The sequence below is a fragment of the Gopherus flavomarginatus genome, chromosome 14 (assembly GCF_025201925.1).
Source record: "Gopherus flavomarginatus isolate rGopFla2 chromosome 14, rGopFla2.mat.asm, whole genome shotgun sequence".
Taxonomy (NCBI): domain Eukaryota; kingdom Metazoa; phylum Chordata; order Testudines; family Testudinidae; genus Gopherus; species Gopherus flavomarginatus.
In genome coordinates this window covers 30777019-30793968 of record NC_066630.1, presented here as the reverse complement: position 1 = coordinate 30793968, position 16950 = coordinate 30777019, and the positions used below count along the sequence as shown (strand labels likewise).

General features: G+C 37.8%; 1 protein-coding gene across 7 annotated transcripts in view; it reads right to left on the bottom strand.

Annotated features, from left to right (window-relative positions):
* FTO (FTO alpha-ketoglutarate dependent dioxygenase) overlaps positions 1–16950 on the bottom strand; it is a 342599-nt gene that overhangs the window by 219066 nt on the left and 106583 nt on the right. For all 7 annotated transcript variants that reach the window (XR_007769286.1, XM_050922553.1, XM_050922554.1 and 4 more), the window contains exons 5-7: positions 12389–12468; positions 10155–10298; positions 1303–1422 (exon numbers count right to left, since the gene is read on the bottom strand). Coding sequence is in view for 6 of the 7 variants with exons in the window: in XM_050922553.1 (XP_050778510.1) it covers positions 1303–1422; positions 10155–10298; positions 12389–12468 (344 nt within the window). In the remaining variant the exon portion in view is untranslated. The remainder of the gene's footprint in view (positions 1–1302; positions 1423–10154; positions 10299–12388; positions 12469–16950) is intronic.

Sequence of the window (16950 nt, the reverse complement as noted above, 5' to 3'; positions counted from 1 at the left end):
GTGTTTGTGATCCGATCCAGTTGCTGCAGAAAAAGCTCATGATGTAGAACTTGAGCTCCAGTAGGCAAAAACATTTTTCTGTTCATGGTATAGTGTGAACTGTTATCTGCTGTCGTTAGTGAAGGAAGAAACTTTCTTCAAATTGAAAGTTACACATGAGGCCTGATTTGTGTACCTGTAACTAACATTGAAGAATCGTCAGTACTCTGCAACTCTCAGGATCAGGTCCAAATTCAATGTCACAGAAACCTAACAACTACTCAAAGCAGATATTCAGGCTCCTTGTCTACAGTGGGGATTTGTCCAAGGTCACCTCTACACTACAAAGTTTTGCCAACATAGCTATGTCAGTCAGGTATGTAATGAAGTGTGATACCTGATCACCATTGGTGTCCTGGCAAAAGTCCCTAGTGTAAACACAGTTATACCAGTAAAACTGCATTTTTGCTGGTGTAGCTTATTTCACTCAGGGCACTAGAATAACTATACTAGCAAAAGGACAGTTTTGCTGGTATAAGCTGTGTCCACACTAGGAGCGCTTTACCAGAATAATATATCTTATTGGCAAATCCTTCCATGTGTAGATCTGGCTGTAGTTACAGACATCTACAGCCAGTCACCAATGCAAAAACTTCTTGTAGACAGGCAATACTTGAAACTACGGTAAACTGTGCCAGTACAAACAGAGTCTTCTAGCAGTTTCGCAATAATACATCATAGATTGCACAGGTATAACTACATCAATGGCTGCCCACTAATGCAAATTCCCAGTGTAAGACAAGGGCAGGGATATATTTTCAAAGGACATAATGATCTTAGCCACTCAACTAGCATTGCTCAAGACACTATTTAGCCTTGCGTTCACTAGCATTCTTCTCTATTCTTGGTTTAGCACAAGCACTGGTGAAACTACATACAGATGTTTTTACCAGTAGAGCTAGCTACCTTGGTGCTATTTGAAAATAGCTACCTTGGTGCTATATGGGGATAGCGCTGAAAATTTCCTGTGAAGACAAATCGTTATGAAGCAATAACCCAGTATTTTGACATCATACTTTACAGTAGTCAAAATGGACACTAAGCAACATGTCCTGTTGTTTTTGGTTTTGTTCATTTTGTTTTGCTATTTTATTCCCTCTCCTGCTTTGCTGCGGAATTGGAAGGAAGCACTGGCACTATAGAGAGCACACAAATACTGAAAATTTAAAGCCTTATTCTACAACGCAGTTACAATGGGTTCTGCATGCAATGCATCTGCAGAATTAGGTTCTTAAGGGCTTTAGGCTATTTGCTAGTACTTACCATAAACTCCATCTTTTTCCAGAATTCTTCCAATTTAGCCATTGGTTCAAACCACCAATCAGTGCAATTCCTATAGCGTTTGCCCTGAAACCAAAACTGCCTAAGCCACTCAAATTCGACCTGCAAAGAGAAAAATGATATGTAAGGAGGCATAAATAATCTGTGCTCATTACTTGGAAAAACATATGAATCTATTCACATCTGTGCTGCTACTTATAAGATGGGGGCATTGAGAGTTTCTCCAATAACAAGTAGTTTCCAAAGGCAACTTTACACACAGAAATGCAAACTATTTTTTATTTTCTTTTTCATGTCAATTTATGGTCTGTGCCAAAGCCCACCATAGTAAATGCAAAACCTCCCACTGATTTCAACTGGCTTTAGATTAGCCCCAAGGTGCTTATAAAAGGTGCCTGATTGACAGTTTTGGAATCCCAAAGCCCCTCTCCACCTATAGAACAGTACTGTAAAGATAATAATAGTGCAAGTTTCCTCACACCACACACACAAACATGCCTCAGCCCTTGGCTTACTAAACTACCACTATGGAAGGGAAAATAGTTCAGTCCCCATAAATATTGGCCAATCTGATAAAAATTTCAAGAAGTGCATTTATTAGTACCAGTTGTGGAGGTGGTTTTTATGATGGAGACATCAGTACTGATACTATACGGTAATTTCAAATAGGTTGCCAAACTACCACCAGAGGATCAATTTTAGCCGAAGAGGATCTGGATGGGAGACCTAGAGATGAAATGATCTATTTCCCAATACCAATTCCTCTGACCAATCAGCTGTATCATTTACTGCTTGGGGGCCCCAAAACAATTCTTTGTGCTGCCTCCATCAATTCTTCATTCACATAAAACAAACATTTCTTATTCTAGCTATGCAGAGTGACACACACTGCAAAAGCAAAAAAGGGTGTGCTCTGCTTAATTCCAGGTCACCTGAAGTCACAGATTCTGGGAATTTTTCAGAGTGATGCAGCAGCAGACATTATGCTAGTAATGCCTCAACTACCACAGCACTGCACTTAAGCATGCAGACAGCCTTGCCAACCTCACATAAGAGAATATTTTCCTAGATTACATTCTTACATTATATTCTTCAGCATATAAACTACTTTTGAAGTCATACAGTACACCTCCATTTACCATAGTAAAATATATTTTCCTGACTCCTTTACAAAGCTAGTTCTGTGCTGCAGCAGAATACTGTGGGAGATGGGATGTCACCAACAGAGTTTATGCTGAGGCACCTCATGGAGCCAATGATCTGAGACACTGAAGGATCTGACACACCTCAAGAAGCTAAAATGACAAGAAAGCTATGTTTAAAAAATAATTATGTGCTGCACACCCCTTTAAGCCCAGGAGCACTAGGCATGTAACACACAATAGATAACCTGTGTGGGTTGTTTTTAATATCATACTTGCACATCATTCAGTACTGTAGTTATAAAACATCATTAGGACTGTATAACACACTGATTATTGTTCAAGCACAGTGATTCCATTCATCTTAATACCCACCCCCAGTCTCTGTTTTTCATTTGTTGTTCTTTTTGTTGATTTTTTTTTTATTAGTGATTTACAGTTCTGGTCTTTTAGATTTTTGTATTTATCTTTGTTATGGTAGTTATGTTTCACACAGAAGCTCAAAGCTGCTTTAATCTTCACCTTTACCACAAAGAATTCTTTTGTTTACCCCTTTGAACTCTGATGAGGCAAACAAAGGCAACCTTTGAAGGTGAAACAATAATGAAAATGGCTTAAAGCCCTCACCTGAGAACACCTTGTAACCAACAGAACAGCTACAAAAGACTGAAAGTTGTTTTAGTTGACACTAACTAAATGTTTGTTTGATATGTGTAACTGATTTCAGTAAAAGCAGTTTAAGCAAAAAAGCTGTACATACAATATTAAAACAACCCCATTGGTAAAACATATCAACAGGATTAGAAGACATTAGTTGATGTAAATCTTAAATGTTTTGAAAGTGTCATTCAGCTTTTCTTAGTACTCAGGTTTAACAGCATATGTCCTTCCCAATAAAGTTCAAGTAAAGTTTACTGCTCTTAAAGCATTATCCAGGTATGAAGTGTCGAGATGCATTTTGCCAGGCCTATCTGGGACTGATTTTCAGGTGTGTTAAGAATTAGCATCTTGCACTGACTTTAACTGGAGTTCTGAGTGCTCAGTATTGCTGAAAATAAGACCCAATGGTAAATTTTTTGCTGGCTTCCTCCACTAAAAAGGCAATACCCTATAAAGTCTGGCAACCACAACGTTTCAGGAAATAAACCATACTGGGTCATTAATCAATAAAGAATTCTGCTTTAAAAATAAAAAAAAATCAATGTGACAACATGATCCATTTTGACAGGAATGTGAATTCAGTCAATCTGATTTTTGACTAATTATACTGATTTGTCCTCTTGATCTATGTAAATTAAATCTAATTTAAATCTTTGGCACCCTGGTCACATTTTAAATACACTCACTCTGGGCTTAACTGACAGGCAGTAATGGAAACTGTGGCAGCACCATTTACTAGTACAGCGTGAATGCTGCAGCTCCAGCACACGGCTTAGTGACTTGTGACCTAGAAGAACTGTATTATTCTCTAGGTTTTAGAGGTAAAGTTTAGTGGTAGGGTAGTTAATTTTGCGCAGGATTAGTTGCTCCCTCTAGGGGGGAGCATGCCAACCACGCCAAATTGTGACATATATGCTTTTTTAATGATATGGACTTCTGTTCACCAAAGATCTCAAACTGAGGTCCAAATTCATTTTACCTAGTGTCTCAACTTAGCGTCTATATGGAGTTAAATAAAGATGAAAGGTCAATCAAAGTTTTATCCACTACGTTAGTCTTCAAGCTGATCTTCATGAAGTAGTGCAGGCAGGCAGTTATTTGGTGGCTAGAGCAAGAACTGAAAGTCAGGTGACTCCTGACTCTGCAAAGGAACCTCTCTGTGGCCATGATGTCACCATCTGTTTACTCATCTGTAAAAGGGGGATACTGCTACTTATTTTTGTAACAAGCCTTTTGGGATCCTCTGAAAGATAAGTACCATTATTTTTTTAAATTAATGCATGGTAGCTATCTTCCTATCACATTATAGACTAGGGTGACCAGATAGCAAGTGTGAAAAATCGGTATGGGGGTGGGGGGGGGGGGGTAAGAGGTGCCTATATAAGAAAAGAGCCCCCAAAATCGGGACTGTCCCTATAAAATTGGGACATCTGGTCACCCTATTATAGACATACCCTGAGATGAGCATGAGTTAAATATTTTCCCAACGTTGCTAGAAGTTATATTCAGAGTTATACTCTCCCCTTCTTTCCTTCATTAAAACAAACCAACTCTTTAACAACATCTTTTCTTGGATCAACTAGGGGTTAATGAGGCATTCACACCTGCCTTCCTACTTCCCACACTTTCTATGAATAGGAGGATGCAAGGAAGAAAAAAAATCAAACATTGGAAGGTTTTTTAAAAGGTAGGGAGGACGAACTCCATATAAAAACAAAAGGTCTGTTGTATAAACCATTAGATTCAACACTTAAGGCCCTAGAATAAAACGAAATAAGACAGATTAATGCAGCAATTCCAACAGATGGAAATCATAGTACAGTCACCAAAGAGCTAGACCCACAAAGTAGCTGAGGTCAGTGAATATTCACATACCAGATTTGAAAATCAGGTTAACAGTTGTGCCTCATCCTTGGCTACAGTTTCGCTGATGCAATTTTATATTGGAGACTTCCTTATACAAAAACTAAACTGAATGGCAAAAATGAACATTTAAAAATAAATAAAAATAAAATAAAAAAACTTGGGCCTGATTTTGATCTCACTGTTTTTACTGCTGATTTACACCAGTGTTAAGTAAGAGTGGAATCAGGCTTGTTATGTCTAACATCAACTCATCCTCAAGTTGTCTTTTAAACAATGATTAAAGGCTGATTTTTGGGTTTATAGTCAATACTCGGCAGTAAAAGGCCAACAGCATCATTTGACATTTTGTGAGCCTATGGTCCTCAGTCAATTATTTAAAGGTATTGGTTATTAAATGCCACCTACGTAGGTGATCTATATTTCCTCTCTTTTGTACCAGCCAGCCACCAACTGTGCTGTCATTTCACACTGATGTGGTAAAACACACATTAACCTTACTTTTGCTGTGTACATCACCACTCTTCTAAGCAGCTGACCTAAGAGTTTAACAACATAAATCTCTTTCAGTTTAGCTTTTTCTACATCACGCTATATTCAGGAATAAACTCGATCTACTTTTGCCATAAGGAAGGATTTGATGTATGCAAGGAAGTGACTGTTGCCAGACCAGAGGAACAGCAGACCATGAAACCATACGTTCAAACCTTGGTAATTGAAGTTCTGATCCAAAACCAACTGAAGTCAATGCCCTAGTCTCTGCAAGCCTAAATATTCACTAGCATTCACCTATTATGAAGTTACAGGGCTTGATCCTAACCATCACAGTGTCAGCATCCTACTACTAAACTTCATATCACTCGAGAACACGAGCCCAGTGCTTGAAATGCAAAGCATAGGAAGGAGTTGGTTTGTTTTGCAAATATTTTATATTCATTATTTATATCCACGAGCATTTAAATCACTTGCTTGGCAATGTTTTGTTTTGTTTGGGGTTTTTTGTTTTGTTTTTTTTTTTTAAAGGAGTCTGCTTATCTCTGGGTTCTCCGAACTTTCTTACAGCTCAATTCCAGACCCATCCAGATAAAAACACCCTTTGGAAGCCAAGAATGGTTCAGCACAATCAACAGCTGAGCACTCAGTCAGCTTTGCTAGATCATTTACTCCAATGTAAATTACTACTGATGAAACATCCCTTTAAGCAATCAGGTGATTAATTTAATTCAATCCCTAACACTGTGTGCATTGATGTTAGGCTACTGTACCTCACAACCGTAGAGATAATTACTTCTGTTCATTCTACTATACTTCGCTCATGGATACGCTGCCACTGAAGTATTTGTTTTGTAGTTACAACATTTCAAGACTGACTACCTTGACACTATTGAGAGTGCCATTATTTACAATTATGAGCTATGTGCTTGGAGTGAAATGACTGTGTGAACAAAGCAACAGCAATTGTGGTCAGTAATAACTCAAATGCAATCTCTGTTTTAAAGACAGAGGCCACGACACCAAGGTTATGACCAAAGAAATCTAACTTTTACCTGGCCATCCACCAGAGATGCGAAGAAGGAACTTCAGATTAACATCTGATCTCAAAGAGGACATGTCTAACAGTGAGACCTTGAGTAACCCTTACGTACAAATACTGTGTTAGCTTCAGCTGTGAGTGTGAACCAATGTTCAACTGTGGAATTTATAATCAGTCATTTCTAGCCTTTCAGCAAACCATTCATGATTCTTCCAATACCTATTTCGGAGATGCCATCAAGGCAAAGTGACAATTTCAGAAAAAGTCATAGCATCTAGCAATCACCATCCAGGATAATGTTTCTAAAGAACTGCATTTGTGGCAATACTTAAAAGTAAAACATGGCAGCCAGCTATCGTGAGTTGGAAGAAGTTCAAGTACCATCGTTTTCAAGGCTGTCTCTGCAGTGTATACAAAAGTTACAACTTTTCTGGAGAGGCATAGATCTAGAATAGGAAGTAAGTTGCACATCAGAACAGAGACACAAATGGTAGAGTTGTTTGGGATCCCCACGCATGTTCACCGATATGGTGTTTTGCTTTAGCCAGCACTATAAGTTTCTCAACATTTTTTTTTAAACTGAAGAGAGGAAAATTGTAGGGAAGAGGGTGTTAAGAGTTGTAGCCAAATCCTGATCCCAAAGTCAATGGCAGATCTGGCATATTCTTCACTAGATCCAGGATTTGGCTCTTTGTGTGGAAATTATTGTGCACTTTTTCTACAAATAATTTACAGTTTGAACCTACCGGTTGTATTAGACCATGAAACTACAGAACTTTATCATATAACTTGTATTAAAAAGGCATGTGGCGTTTTTTCCCCAAAAGAAAAGAATGAAAGACCTGTATTAGCCTCACAGACATTTATGGTTCCAGTTAATAGTGATACACAGCAAAGGAACGTATGTCTACCACAATGTAAACCACAGAAAACTTGCCTACTTGTGTGGTAAAAAAAGAACAATATCTGACATAGCACTTTGACATATGGAATTAATCCCTCAAACGAAGAGATGACCTTGAAAAATCAAAAGAGAGTGGATGAGCGATTCTCTTTTCATATGGAATATAGATTCAATGTCTCTATTCAGTCAGAGTGTACAATACATATAGCCTGACCAGTGATTTCTGGGATAGTATATCCATATGCATAACAGGAAACACCACTGTATGTCACATGGCAAAATTATTCAGGTCACTGCAAACACTTGGGGTCTACTCCTCCCATGGTGTAAATCACATAGCTCTTTTGAACTCAATGGGGCTATGCTGATTTACACCAGCTGTGAATGTGGCCCCAGTTGTACAAACTGATATATGCCTAAGCCTGATTAATATTTTGTAAAGTATTGCAAGTACTAGGCTGATTTAAATTATACTGGCAGCCATTTCAACCAAAATCATGGGAGCAGATCTTTCCCCACCCTACTCTCCTCAGCTGCACCAAGAGTAAACACAGTGCAGCCAAGAAACTGACCCTCAAAGTTTTATGAAAGTTGTAAAAGTTTGTCCTGTTTCTGAACAAATATGAATTAAAAAAATATTTAGAGCCATAAATGCATCCCTGTACTCAAAGTGAAAATTATACTCTATACATGTCCCCGTAGGTCAAATACTGCTCTAACTTGTACTAGTGGAAATCCAAAATAACTCTTTGGAATTTAATGACTATAACTGTGCTGGCAAGAACCAGTGAAATCAGAGAATTGGTCAAAAAAGTTAGTACTATAGTATACTAATTAGTCAGTGTTACTCAGTTCACATATAGTGCTCACCATTTATGCTTGGTTAATCAATAAAGGTCAACACAAGTTGTATCTAAAGATACACTATATCAGGATGTCATAAACAGATAGTTAAGGGTTAATGTCTCTTTTACCCGTAAAGGGTTAAAAAACAGTGAACCAGACACCTGAGCAGAGGACCAATCAGGAAACAAGATACTTTCAAATCTCTGTGGAGGGAAGCCTTTGTTTGTGTTTTTTGGGTTTTGCTTTGTTCTCTCTGGGTCCTGGAAGGGACTAGACGTGCAACCAGGTTTCTTGCCAATCTCCCTGCTACAGTGTCTTATATATTCAGAATAGTGAGTATTTAGTAGAGAAGGCGGTTATAGTCTTTTGATTGTTTTCTGTATTTGCAAATGTGTAGTTTGCTGGAAGTATTTTAAATTGTATTTTTGCTGGCGGGGAGGCTTCTTTCTAGTGTCTATAAGCTGTAAGACCCTGTAACTTTTACCATCTAAATTGCAGAGATAACTTTTACTTTTTTTCTTTCTTTTTATTAAAAGTTTTGCTTTTTAAGACCTGTTTGATTTTTTCCCCTTGTTAAGGCTCAAGGGAATTGAGTCTGTACTTAACAGGGAGGGGAGAAGGGTGGAATCCCTTTGTTTTAGATTCATGGAGCTTGAATCTGTCTCTCTCTCCAGGAGCCCAGGGAGGGAACACCTGGAGGGGAAGAGAAGGGGAGGGAAATGGTTTATTCCCCTGTGTTGTAAGACTCAAGGAATTTGGGTCTTGGGGTCCCCAGGGAAGGTTTCTGGGGGGACCAGAGTGCCCCAAAACACTATATTTTTGGGTGGTGGCAGTGTATCAGATCTAAGCTGGTAATTAAGCTTAGGGGAATTCATGCTGGTACCCCAACTTGTGGACTCTAAGGTTCAGATTGGGGAAAGATACCATGACACAGGATAACAAAAAAGAGTCAAATCTGTTGTTTTTAAATACCCTAGAAAGTGTTGTTGACTACATTTTCCATGGCTCTCTCTTTTTATTTAAGTTTAAATTTAAAGAAAATTCAATTGAGCCTCTCTGGAAACACCACTGGCACCATCACAAGAAGAATGTAAGCAAATTTACCAAACCCTCTGCATGAGCTTAATGATTGTGTCACGCTGCAACTCTTTCCTCTGATACTGAGAATTAGCAAAACAGCATTGTCCAGGATACTATGTAATTTTATATCTCAGATAAAGTTACCAGTTTCCCAAATCTTTCTGAACACTACACTAATACTTTCTGTCTAACTTGATGGACACCATGGTCTGTTAAATGTATTTGCTTGCTAAGGGCCATTTCTGTACTGAAAACAGAGGTACATTCAGTGGGATTCCTTGAGGGCACATTGGTTCACCTGCATGGTCCTCAGCACAGGATCAGGGCCTTGATCTTATTTTCAGGAACTTGATTTCTACAGTATTTTCCTAATTACAGGCATTAAAGCAGATTCTGTGTCATCGTCCTGTCCTACATTTGTTCTGAATACAATGGGCTACTATATTAGCAGTAGAGGAACAACTCAAGAGGTTTGTAAGGGTTTCAACTTGCCCCTTTCCTTTAATTTCTCTGCCCTCTTACTTTTTTGCCAGAGTAGAACAGCAGGGGAGAAATTAATCAAATTTGCCATAATGTAACCAATGTTCTTGCTATAGCTGCTCCTTCAATTAGAAAAACAGAGTCCTTCCCCTTGTGACTTTGCATTAATCCCAACCAACACACCCAAATGCAAGAGTCAATGCAACCCAAATTGGACATACTTACATAGGGCCAGGTCTTGTGAGTTTTTGAATACCCTGAAGCCCATTGACTGCACCACCCTCAAAGAATCAGGCTTAATGTACTGTGAAAACCTTCCCCTCACCTCGTTATGGATTTCTTCCACTTCTTTTACAACTTGGACTTCCAGTGATTTCAAAGATAAAGCCGCTGAATCAGAATCAACCTGTAAATTCTGAAGTGCAACTTCACACTGTCCAAAAATATATTCCAGTGTTCCTGTTGAGCACTGTAAGAGCACAATAAAATTTAATCAGTTTACAGATCCTTTGGAAGTAATACTGTTTAAGGCAAATAGAAAATAAGATTCAGTGCAAGCCACTGAAATAATCAAAATAATAAAATGAGAGAAAAAGGGGCTGCATTTCTGTGATTTAATTTTATTATGTTTTAATGCAAAATTAGAAAGCTTATAACATTTAATACATGCCAGATTGTTTGTACTGCTATTTAAAATTACTTGCATTGATACAAAAAAGTTTACATTTAAAAATTAAATCACTAAAGATATAACAGACTATTAAAAATACCCTACAGATTTGGAGGAGAGGGGAACCCAGAAACACCATGAAGCACATTTGAAATCTTAGAGATTCAAAAGCATGGCTGAAAATTCTTTTTTCTTTCTTTTTTCCTCCCTGCAGATTAGTAGTCTAGAGCATCTAACAGTTGGTCATATTTTGCCCTGCATAGGACTCTCAATGATGTGGAAGGAGAGTTTCTCATACAGCATAAAAGTAGAATTTACTCCTAAGTGTAAAGCATATAATACAGTTGCAAAGACTGATTATTCTGTCTTTACTTTGTTTTTAGGAATATAACTTCCTTCAGTGCTGAAGGAAACATATAAATATCTTTCTGACACAAAATAAAAAGATGGGTTTACCTTATAGTTATTTTAAGTTAAAAATTTATAACATTAGCTAACTCCCTAGGAAAATCCTTGAGTAAGGACTCCCAGTATCATAATTCTTTGTACTAGAATTTCCATACTATACAATGTGAGGTCACAAAGGTTTATAAAAACAAAACATAAGCTTTTAAAGTGGAAGCTTTTCAAACTGTGGACATAAGTGTGTATTTTAATATCAGAATAACAGAGTGTTGTGAGCACAAGGTTAGAGAGTTCATCTTTTCTGCTGAAAAATAAAGAGCCGTATGCTTCATGCATACAGGTTTATTCCAAAGGTCAGCGGTAGTCACAAGAATGTGTGTTTGTTTTGAAAAATATGTTCCTACATGACAGAAGTTAGACAGATGTGTCCTTATACTACCAAGTCCTTAATCTAATTTGGCAAAATACTATGATATAATTTTAATGTTACAATGCTCTCTTTTCTGATTTATTTTTTTGCTTGTTGCCCTCATTGTTTTCTCTACACAACAGCCAAGGGGAAAAGCAAATAATAGTGGAAAAAAATTAAATACATTCCCGTTGAAATACAACACACACAGTAATGCATTTTGACTTGATAAGACAAATAGTAAAATGTGATTAGTTACCTTTGAAAGAATTATTTTAAAGTGTAATCTCTTGTAATTTTTTTTTTAAAAAGTATTATTTGCTTTTTCCTTTTGGTTGCTGTATAGAGAAAAATAACTATGAAAACCAGCAAAAAATAATCACAGTATGAGAGACAAATACCTCTGTTTTCTTTAAAGTTAATGCAATTATGATCAATAGTCAGGAGTACTGAAAGAAGAAACAAATCTAATAAAACAGCACACATCAGCAATCTTGGAAGCACTAGGCTGAATCTTCAGAGCAATGCTCAGGCTACCTGAGAGATGCAAGAGCTTTGTGCACTTTTCTGCTTCCACCTGCAGTTCTAGAGGAAGCCAGGGAATCCAACCTCATGGCTGTTCCACATTGCCCTGACTTGTAGTGGCATCCTAGGGCTGTTGGGATTGCTGATGTGTAGTATATTTAGACCTCATATCCCCTTCCATCAACAGTATGCCTCTTAAGTGGAGTATGGCAAAAAAAAAACCATGAAAACATTTTTTATAAAAATGTGATTACATGTTTTTGCATTTCTTTAATAAGCTGTGGTACTGCAGTGTAATAGAGAAACTCTATGTGAGGTTAGGCATAAATTGCTCATAGACAAAGAAATTGCCTTTCTCCCATAAAAATCAGTAAGAGTTCTTCCAACAGTAAGCGAAAAGCATAGAACATACACCTCCCACAAAAAGTCAGAGTCATCAGTAAAACCACTAATCATAGTTTAAAACAAGACTGTGTGATCCTAAGTTCATTTCTGTCAGCCACTGCTAATAGTGCAAATGACCAAAAAACAAATCCCCTTTCTTACTCACCTCTGCCACTCTGTGGGTAGAGCTGAAGCGTGGCTGAAAACCAGCCAGAACACAATGCTGATGTGTCATATTGAGATCATCTGAGGACAGATTATAATCAGTTTCAGTTTATGGAGAAAAATATCCTAAATACCAAATTTATTCCTACCAAATATGAATAACATACTATAAGGCAAGTGTTTTGAACACAATACAAGGACTTTCCTCTTTTATATCTTTTGAGCTCTTATAAAGTTTTTCATAAAGTTGTATATGTTTTTCATTTGTAGAGCTCAAGTGCTTAGCAGAAGGCAAATATTATTATCCTGTTTTTAACAAATGGAGAAACAGAGCCAGAGAGATTAATTGAAAATCTGCTGTCTGCCCTATCCAATGGACCGCACTCTCTCCCCAAATGAACAGACAAAAATAAACAAAATTGAATTTTTAAAGTGTTTTCTTTAAACTGAGCTCCCTTTTCCTTATTTTCATTGCACTTAATGCACTGACTTCTTGTTTACATTAATAATCATGAAGAAGTTTAGCAAGATTTTGTAATATAATTTGAAGTGTAACTATACTTTGGAAAGTTTACACTGTAAAAATGGCAGAATGTGGTTCTGTGTTTGTAGTCTCTCAGTGCCTGAAAATGTCTCAATTATCTCTCACATTTGCTCAGTTTACAAGTAGGAGAATTCCTTCTCTCCTCTCATAAAAGACAGTTCTGTAACAGGAACCCAGGGACTGATAAACAAGTTGTGTTCTTTCTGGCTGATGCATTGTCATCAGTAAGAACTAGAGCTGTCTGGAACTGGAATTCCCATTCTGTGGGAAATTCCAAAATTTCTCCCCCCACCCACCCCCTTGAATAAACCTGTTCGGAAATGTAACCAAAAAGAAAAGAAACTTCAAAATCTACCATGGAACAGTAATTCAAAAATTTTGTTTAAAAAAGGTCAAATTTCCATTTTGACCTTTGCTAAGCTTATCCGAGGCTTTCTGAGCTGTCTGGAGCCCCAGCAATGCAAGTAGGAAGCAGGCAGGTCAGGAACGCTGGAACCCCAACTTCAAAGCTGTCCACCTGGAAGGCTGCTGTGGAACTGGGAATCCCAGAAGCCTAGGCTGGTGAGGAGCCAGGAAGCTGGAAACCTGGAAGCCCAGGCTCCCAAACAGCCCACCCGGTTGAGCTGGAAGGCAAGCAGGCAGGTATCCATCCCCTGGTAGGCAAAGTTTGATCAGAATTTCACTGAAGTCATCAAGAACCCACAGAATGATCCACAGAATGTTTCCATTTTGAGAAATCAGAATTTTCCAGTAGAAAAACATTCAGATGGAAAATTTCTGAGCAGCTCTGGTAATAACATTTTTCCTTTTGGACTCAAAAGCAGCAATAATTTAGAACTCTTTTAAAATGTTCTAAATCAAGTTGACTTTGATGTTCAAGCGTCAGAAATTAGAGTCTATGGGCCTTTCGAAAATGGAATTTCAGTAGGAACTACAATGGACAGATGGATCACGCCTGATCCACTGAGGTGCACTCATTCCAAGCAAGAGAGAAGGCACATGGAAGATAGTGTGAGAAAGTGAAGAAGAGAAGTGGTGAATCTGGCATCATAAATGGAGTGAGGCAAGCAAGAGTGATCCAGTGAGAGAAAAGGTCAGAGATAGAGCCTGGGAAGTAAGAAAGAAAATTTTCAACCTGATTTGATAGGCAAGAGGAAGGCAGCAGAGGGACTGGAAGAGGGTCTGATTAGCTGCTGGAGGGGAGAAAAATGTGTCAAAGGCGGTCAGGGATATGCAGGATACAGCAGATAATATTCATATTAATAATGGAAATAAAAATATTAGACAAGGGAGGAGGGCTCTGCATGCTGTGCTCTGAGTAAGAAGGTGCCATTTTTACTTCAGCTATTACTAGTGACTATTGAATTTGATCATAGTACAGGGGTCTGATTTCAGAAATGCTCAGCCTCACATACATCCTCTACTAATAAATATTAAGCCCTTTAAAGATGTCACAGTTTGCATACCCAACAAAACTGAGGAACCTAAAATCCCAAGTCACTTAACAAAATTTAAGTCATAGTTACTTTTTTTGACCATAACCACACTTTGTTAAACTGAATACCCTAGTGTAGTTTACTGTGTGTGAAGTTTAATATGCTATTCTCTCTATTAATTAAAACAAATATGATCTGAAATCTTCACTATATTTTGTGGTAAGTCTGAAATTTTCAGATTAGCATGCACACTGTGAATAATAATTCACTCGGATAAGATTTATTGGATTTATTCCCCTTGCAAGAATTAATTCTCTTCTTTCAATGGATTTTATAGGCAGCTATAAGAATTCATGCACAACAACGCGTCATCTAGCATTATAGATATTAGGAGAAAAATGCAGGTGGATGGTTTTATCTTTTACTATTTCTGTTGCTGTATGAAACATGAAAACAGATCTCAAGAAGGGATAGATAACGAGAAAAATGCTCAAATATCCCCATCAGATTTAGGAAAACTTATATCGCTTGCTAGTATTTGAACATTTCTCCACTGCAGAATAATGCCGAACCATCTAGATATCACCAATAAATATATTTAAGAAATAATCCATTATGACTATTGCAGAACCATATTATAATTAGTCGCTTATACATTAAACCTGTGGCCACCTAGGAATCCACAGCTGTCTTTCTACTGCAAACCATGGCCATTGAGGTCCACAAAGACAAAGCAATACTATGATTCTGTTCCTTTTGCTACCATTTGAGTGAAGAGAGAAACAATTTGGTACAAATGTAAATTTCTGATCGTGGGAGGCTTAGGGCTGGAATAGGAGGAGTCTTACAGATCAGGACTGAGCTGCACTGCAAGGTTGTGTGGGGAAGCTTGCACAGTCTAGGGTGACCAGACAGCAAGTGTGAAAAATCGGGACAGGGGATGGGAGGTAATAGGTGCCTATGTAAGAAAAAGCTCCACAAATCAGGACTGTCCCTATAAAAATTGGGATATCTGGTCACCCTAACAGTATCTGCCTGTGTGATGCCTGCACAAAACTTCATTTAAATACTTTTTAAAACAAAGACAGAAATCACTGCTGTACAGACATATGAGAGTTAAAAGGTATCAAGCCAAATCTTGAAAACAAAAACATAGCACTAAGTATCACAGTCATCTATATGAAGAATGATCACAAAAAGCAGACTGCTTAAGTACTTTTGTTCAATTCAGTACCAATTAATTTGGTGCAGTCTGTGTAGCAAACACAGCATTATAAGTATTACATTTTGATTTGCACCTTCATTCAAACCCTTGGCAACCCTTTCATTGTAGAGCTGTCTCTTCTTGAAATTGCTTCCAACTGTCTCTAATCCTTTATGAATTTTAGAAAGAACCTTGTAATTTTAATTTAAGAGTTTATAATTCATCTAAAACTGTAATTGTATAAAAATGGTTGAAGCTTCATGGATCATATGTCTCAAAGGATATTGAAAAATACATTCTAGGCCTTAAAAGATTACTCCAAAGATTTTTTTCTCTACAATTTGAAAGAAAAAAAAATTGCTTGTTAAATGAGACATTGCCCATTTGGCGGCAGTCACTTTTAACTAACAACATTGCATACACATTATTTTATCAGTATTAGAGGTAGATTAAAACCTGGCCAACCCTGCCACGCCCACCCTAGCTTCCGTGCATAATGATGGTTCAGATAAAATACAGTACATATGGATACACCACCAGTTTTTAAGTTTTTGCAAAATTAAATTCTATCTGATGAGATTTGCAAACCCAACCAAGGCATCCCGCTCAACTTTAAAAACATTATACACCATATGGCTGGGGAGGGGGAGGGGGAAATAGGTCATCAGTCCTGCAGAAAGATCTGCTTGCATAGACTTTTACAACTCACTCTACTCAGAGAGTGGTGAAACACTGGAATACTGAGTAGAGTAGAAGGGAGGTGGTGGACTCTCCTTCTTTAAAGGTTTTTAAGATCAGGCTTGACAAAGCCCTGGCTGGGATGATTTAGTTGGGAATTGGTCCTGCTTTGAGCAGGAGGTTGGACTAAATGACCTCCTGAGGTCCCTTCCAACCCTGATATTCTATGATTCTATGATACTGCAGGAGTCCCACTTAATTTGTGTTGGATTAAGGGTCAACATGGAGCACAATTTCAGTGGGACTCCCACAGGAGTAAGGTCCATGCATGCAGATCCCTTTGCAATTTCAGAACATAAGTCAATAAAGTATATAAGCAACATAATAACTATGCAAAGTGAATTTTTTTCAAAGGGACGCTTTCAATTTTAATCTTAATCACCATCAACTGAATCCTAACAATGAGCTAAACACAGGCACTACACACACAAACTTTTTACATATATATGGAAGACAATGGACATGGTAAGCAATTTTCAGAGACAAGAATGCTCTTTAAGTTGATAGCATTCTTTCGTCAATTGCCTTTTTCATCACATATTAGCAAATAGAACCAATGGTACAGGTACTACTGCATGATATGGCCGGTGTACCCTTTCTAAAGTGCCAGTGTCTGCAGAAGCTGGGAAACCCTTTTTCAG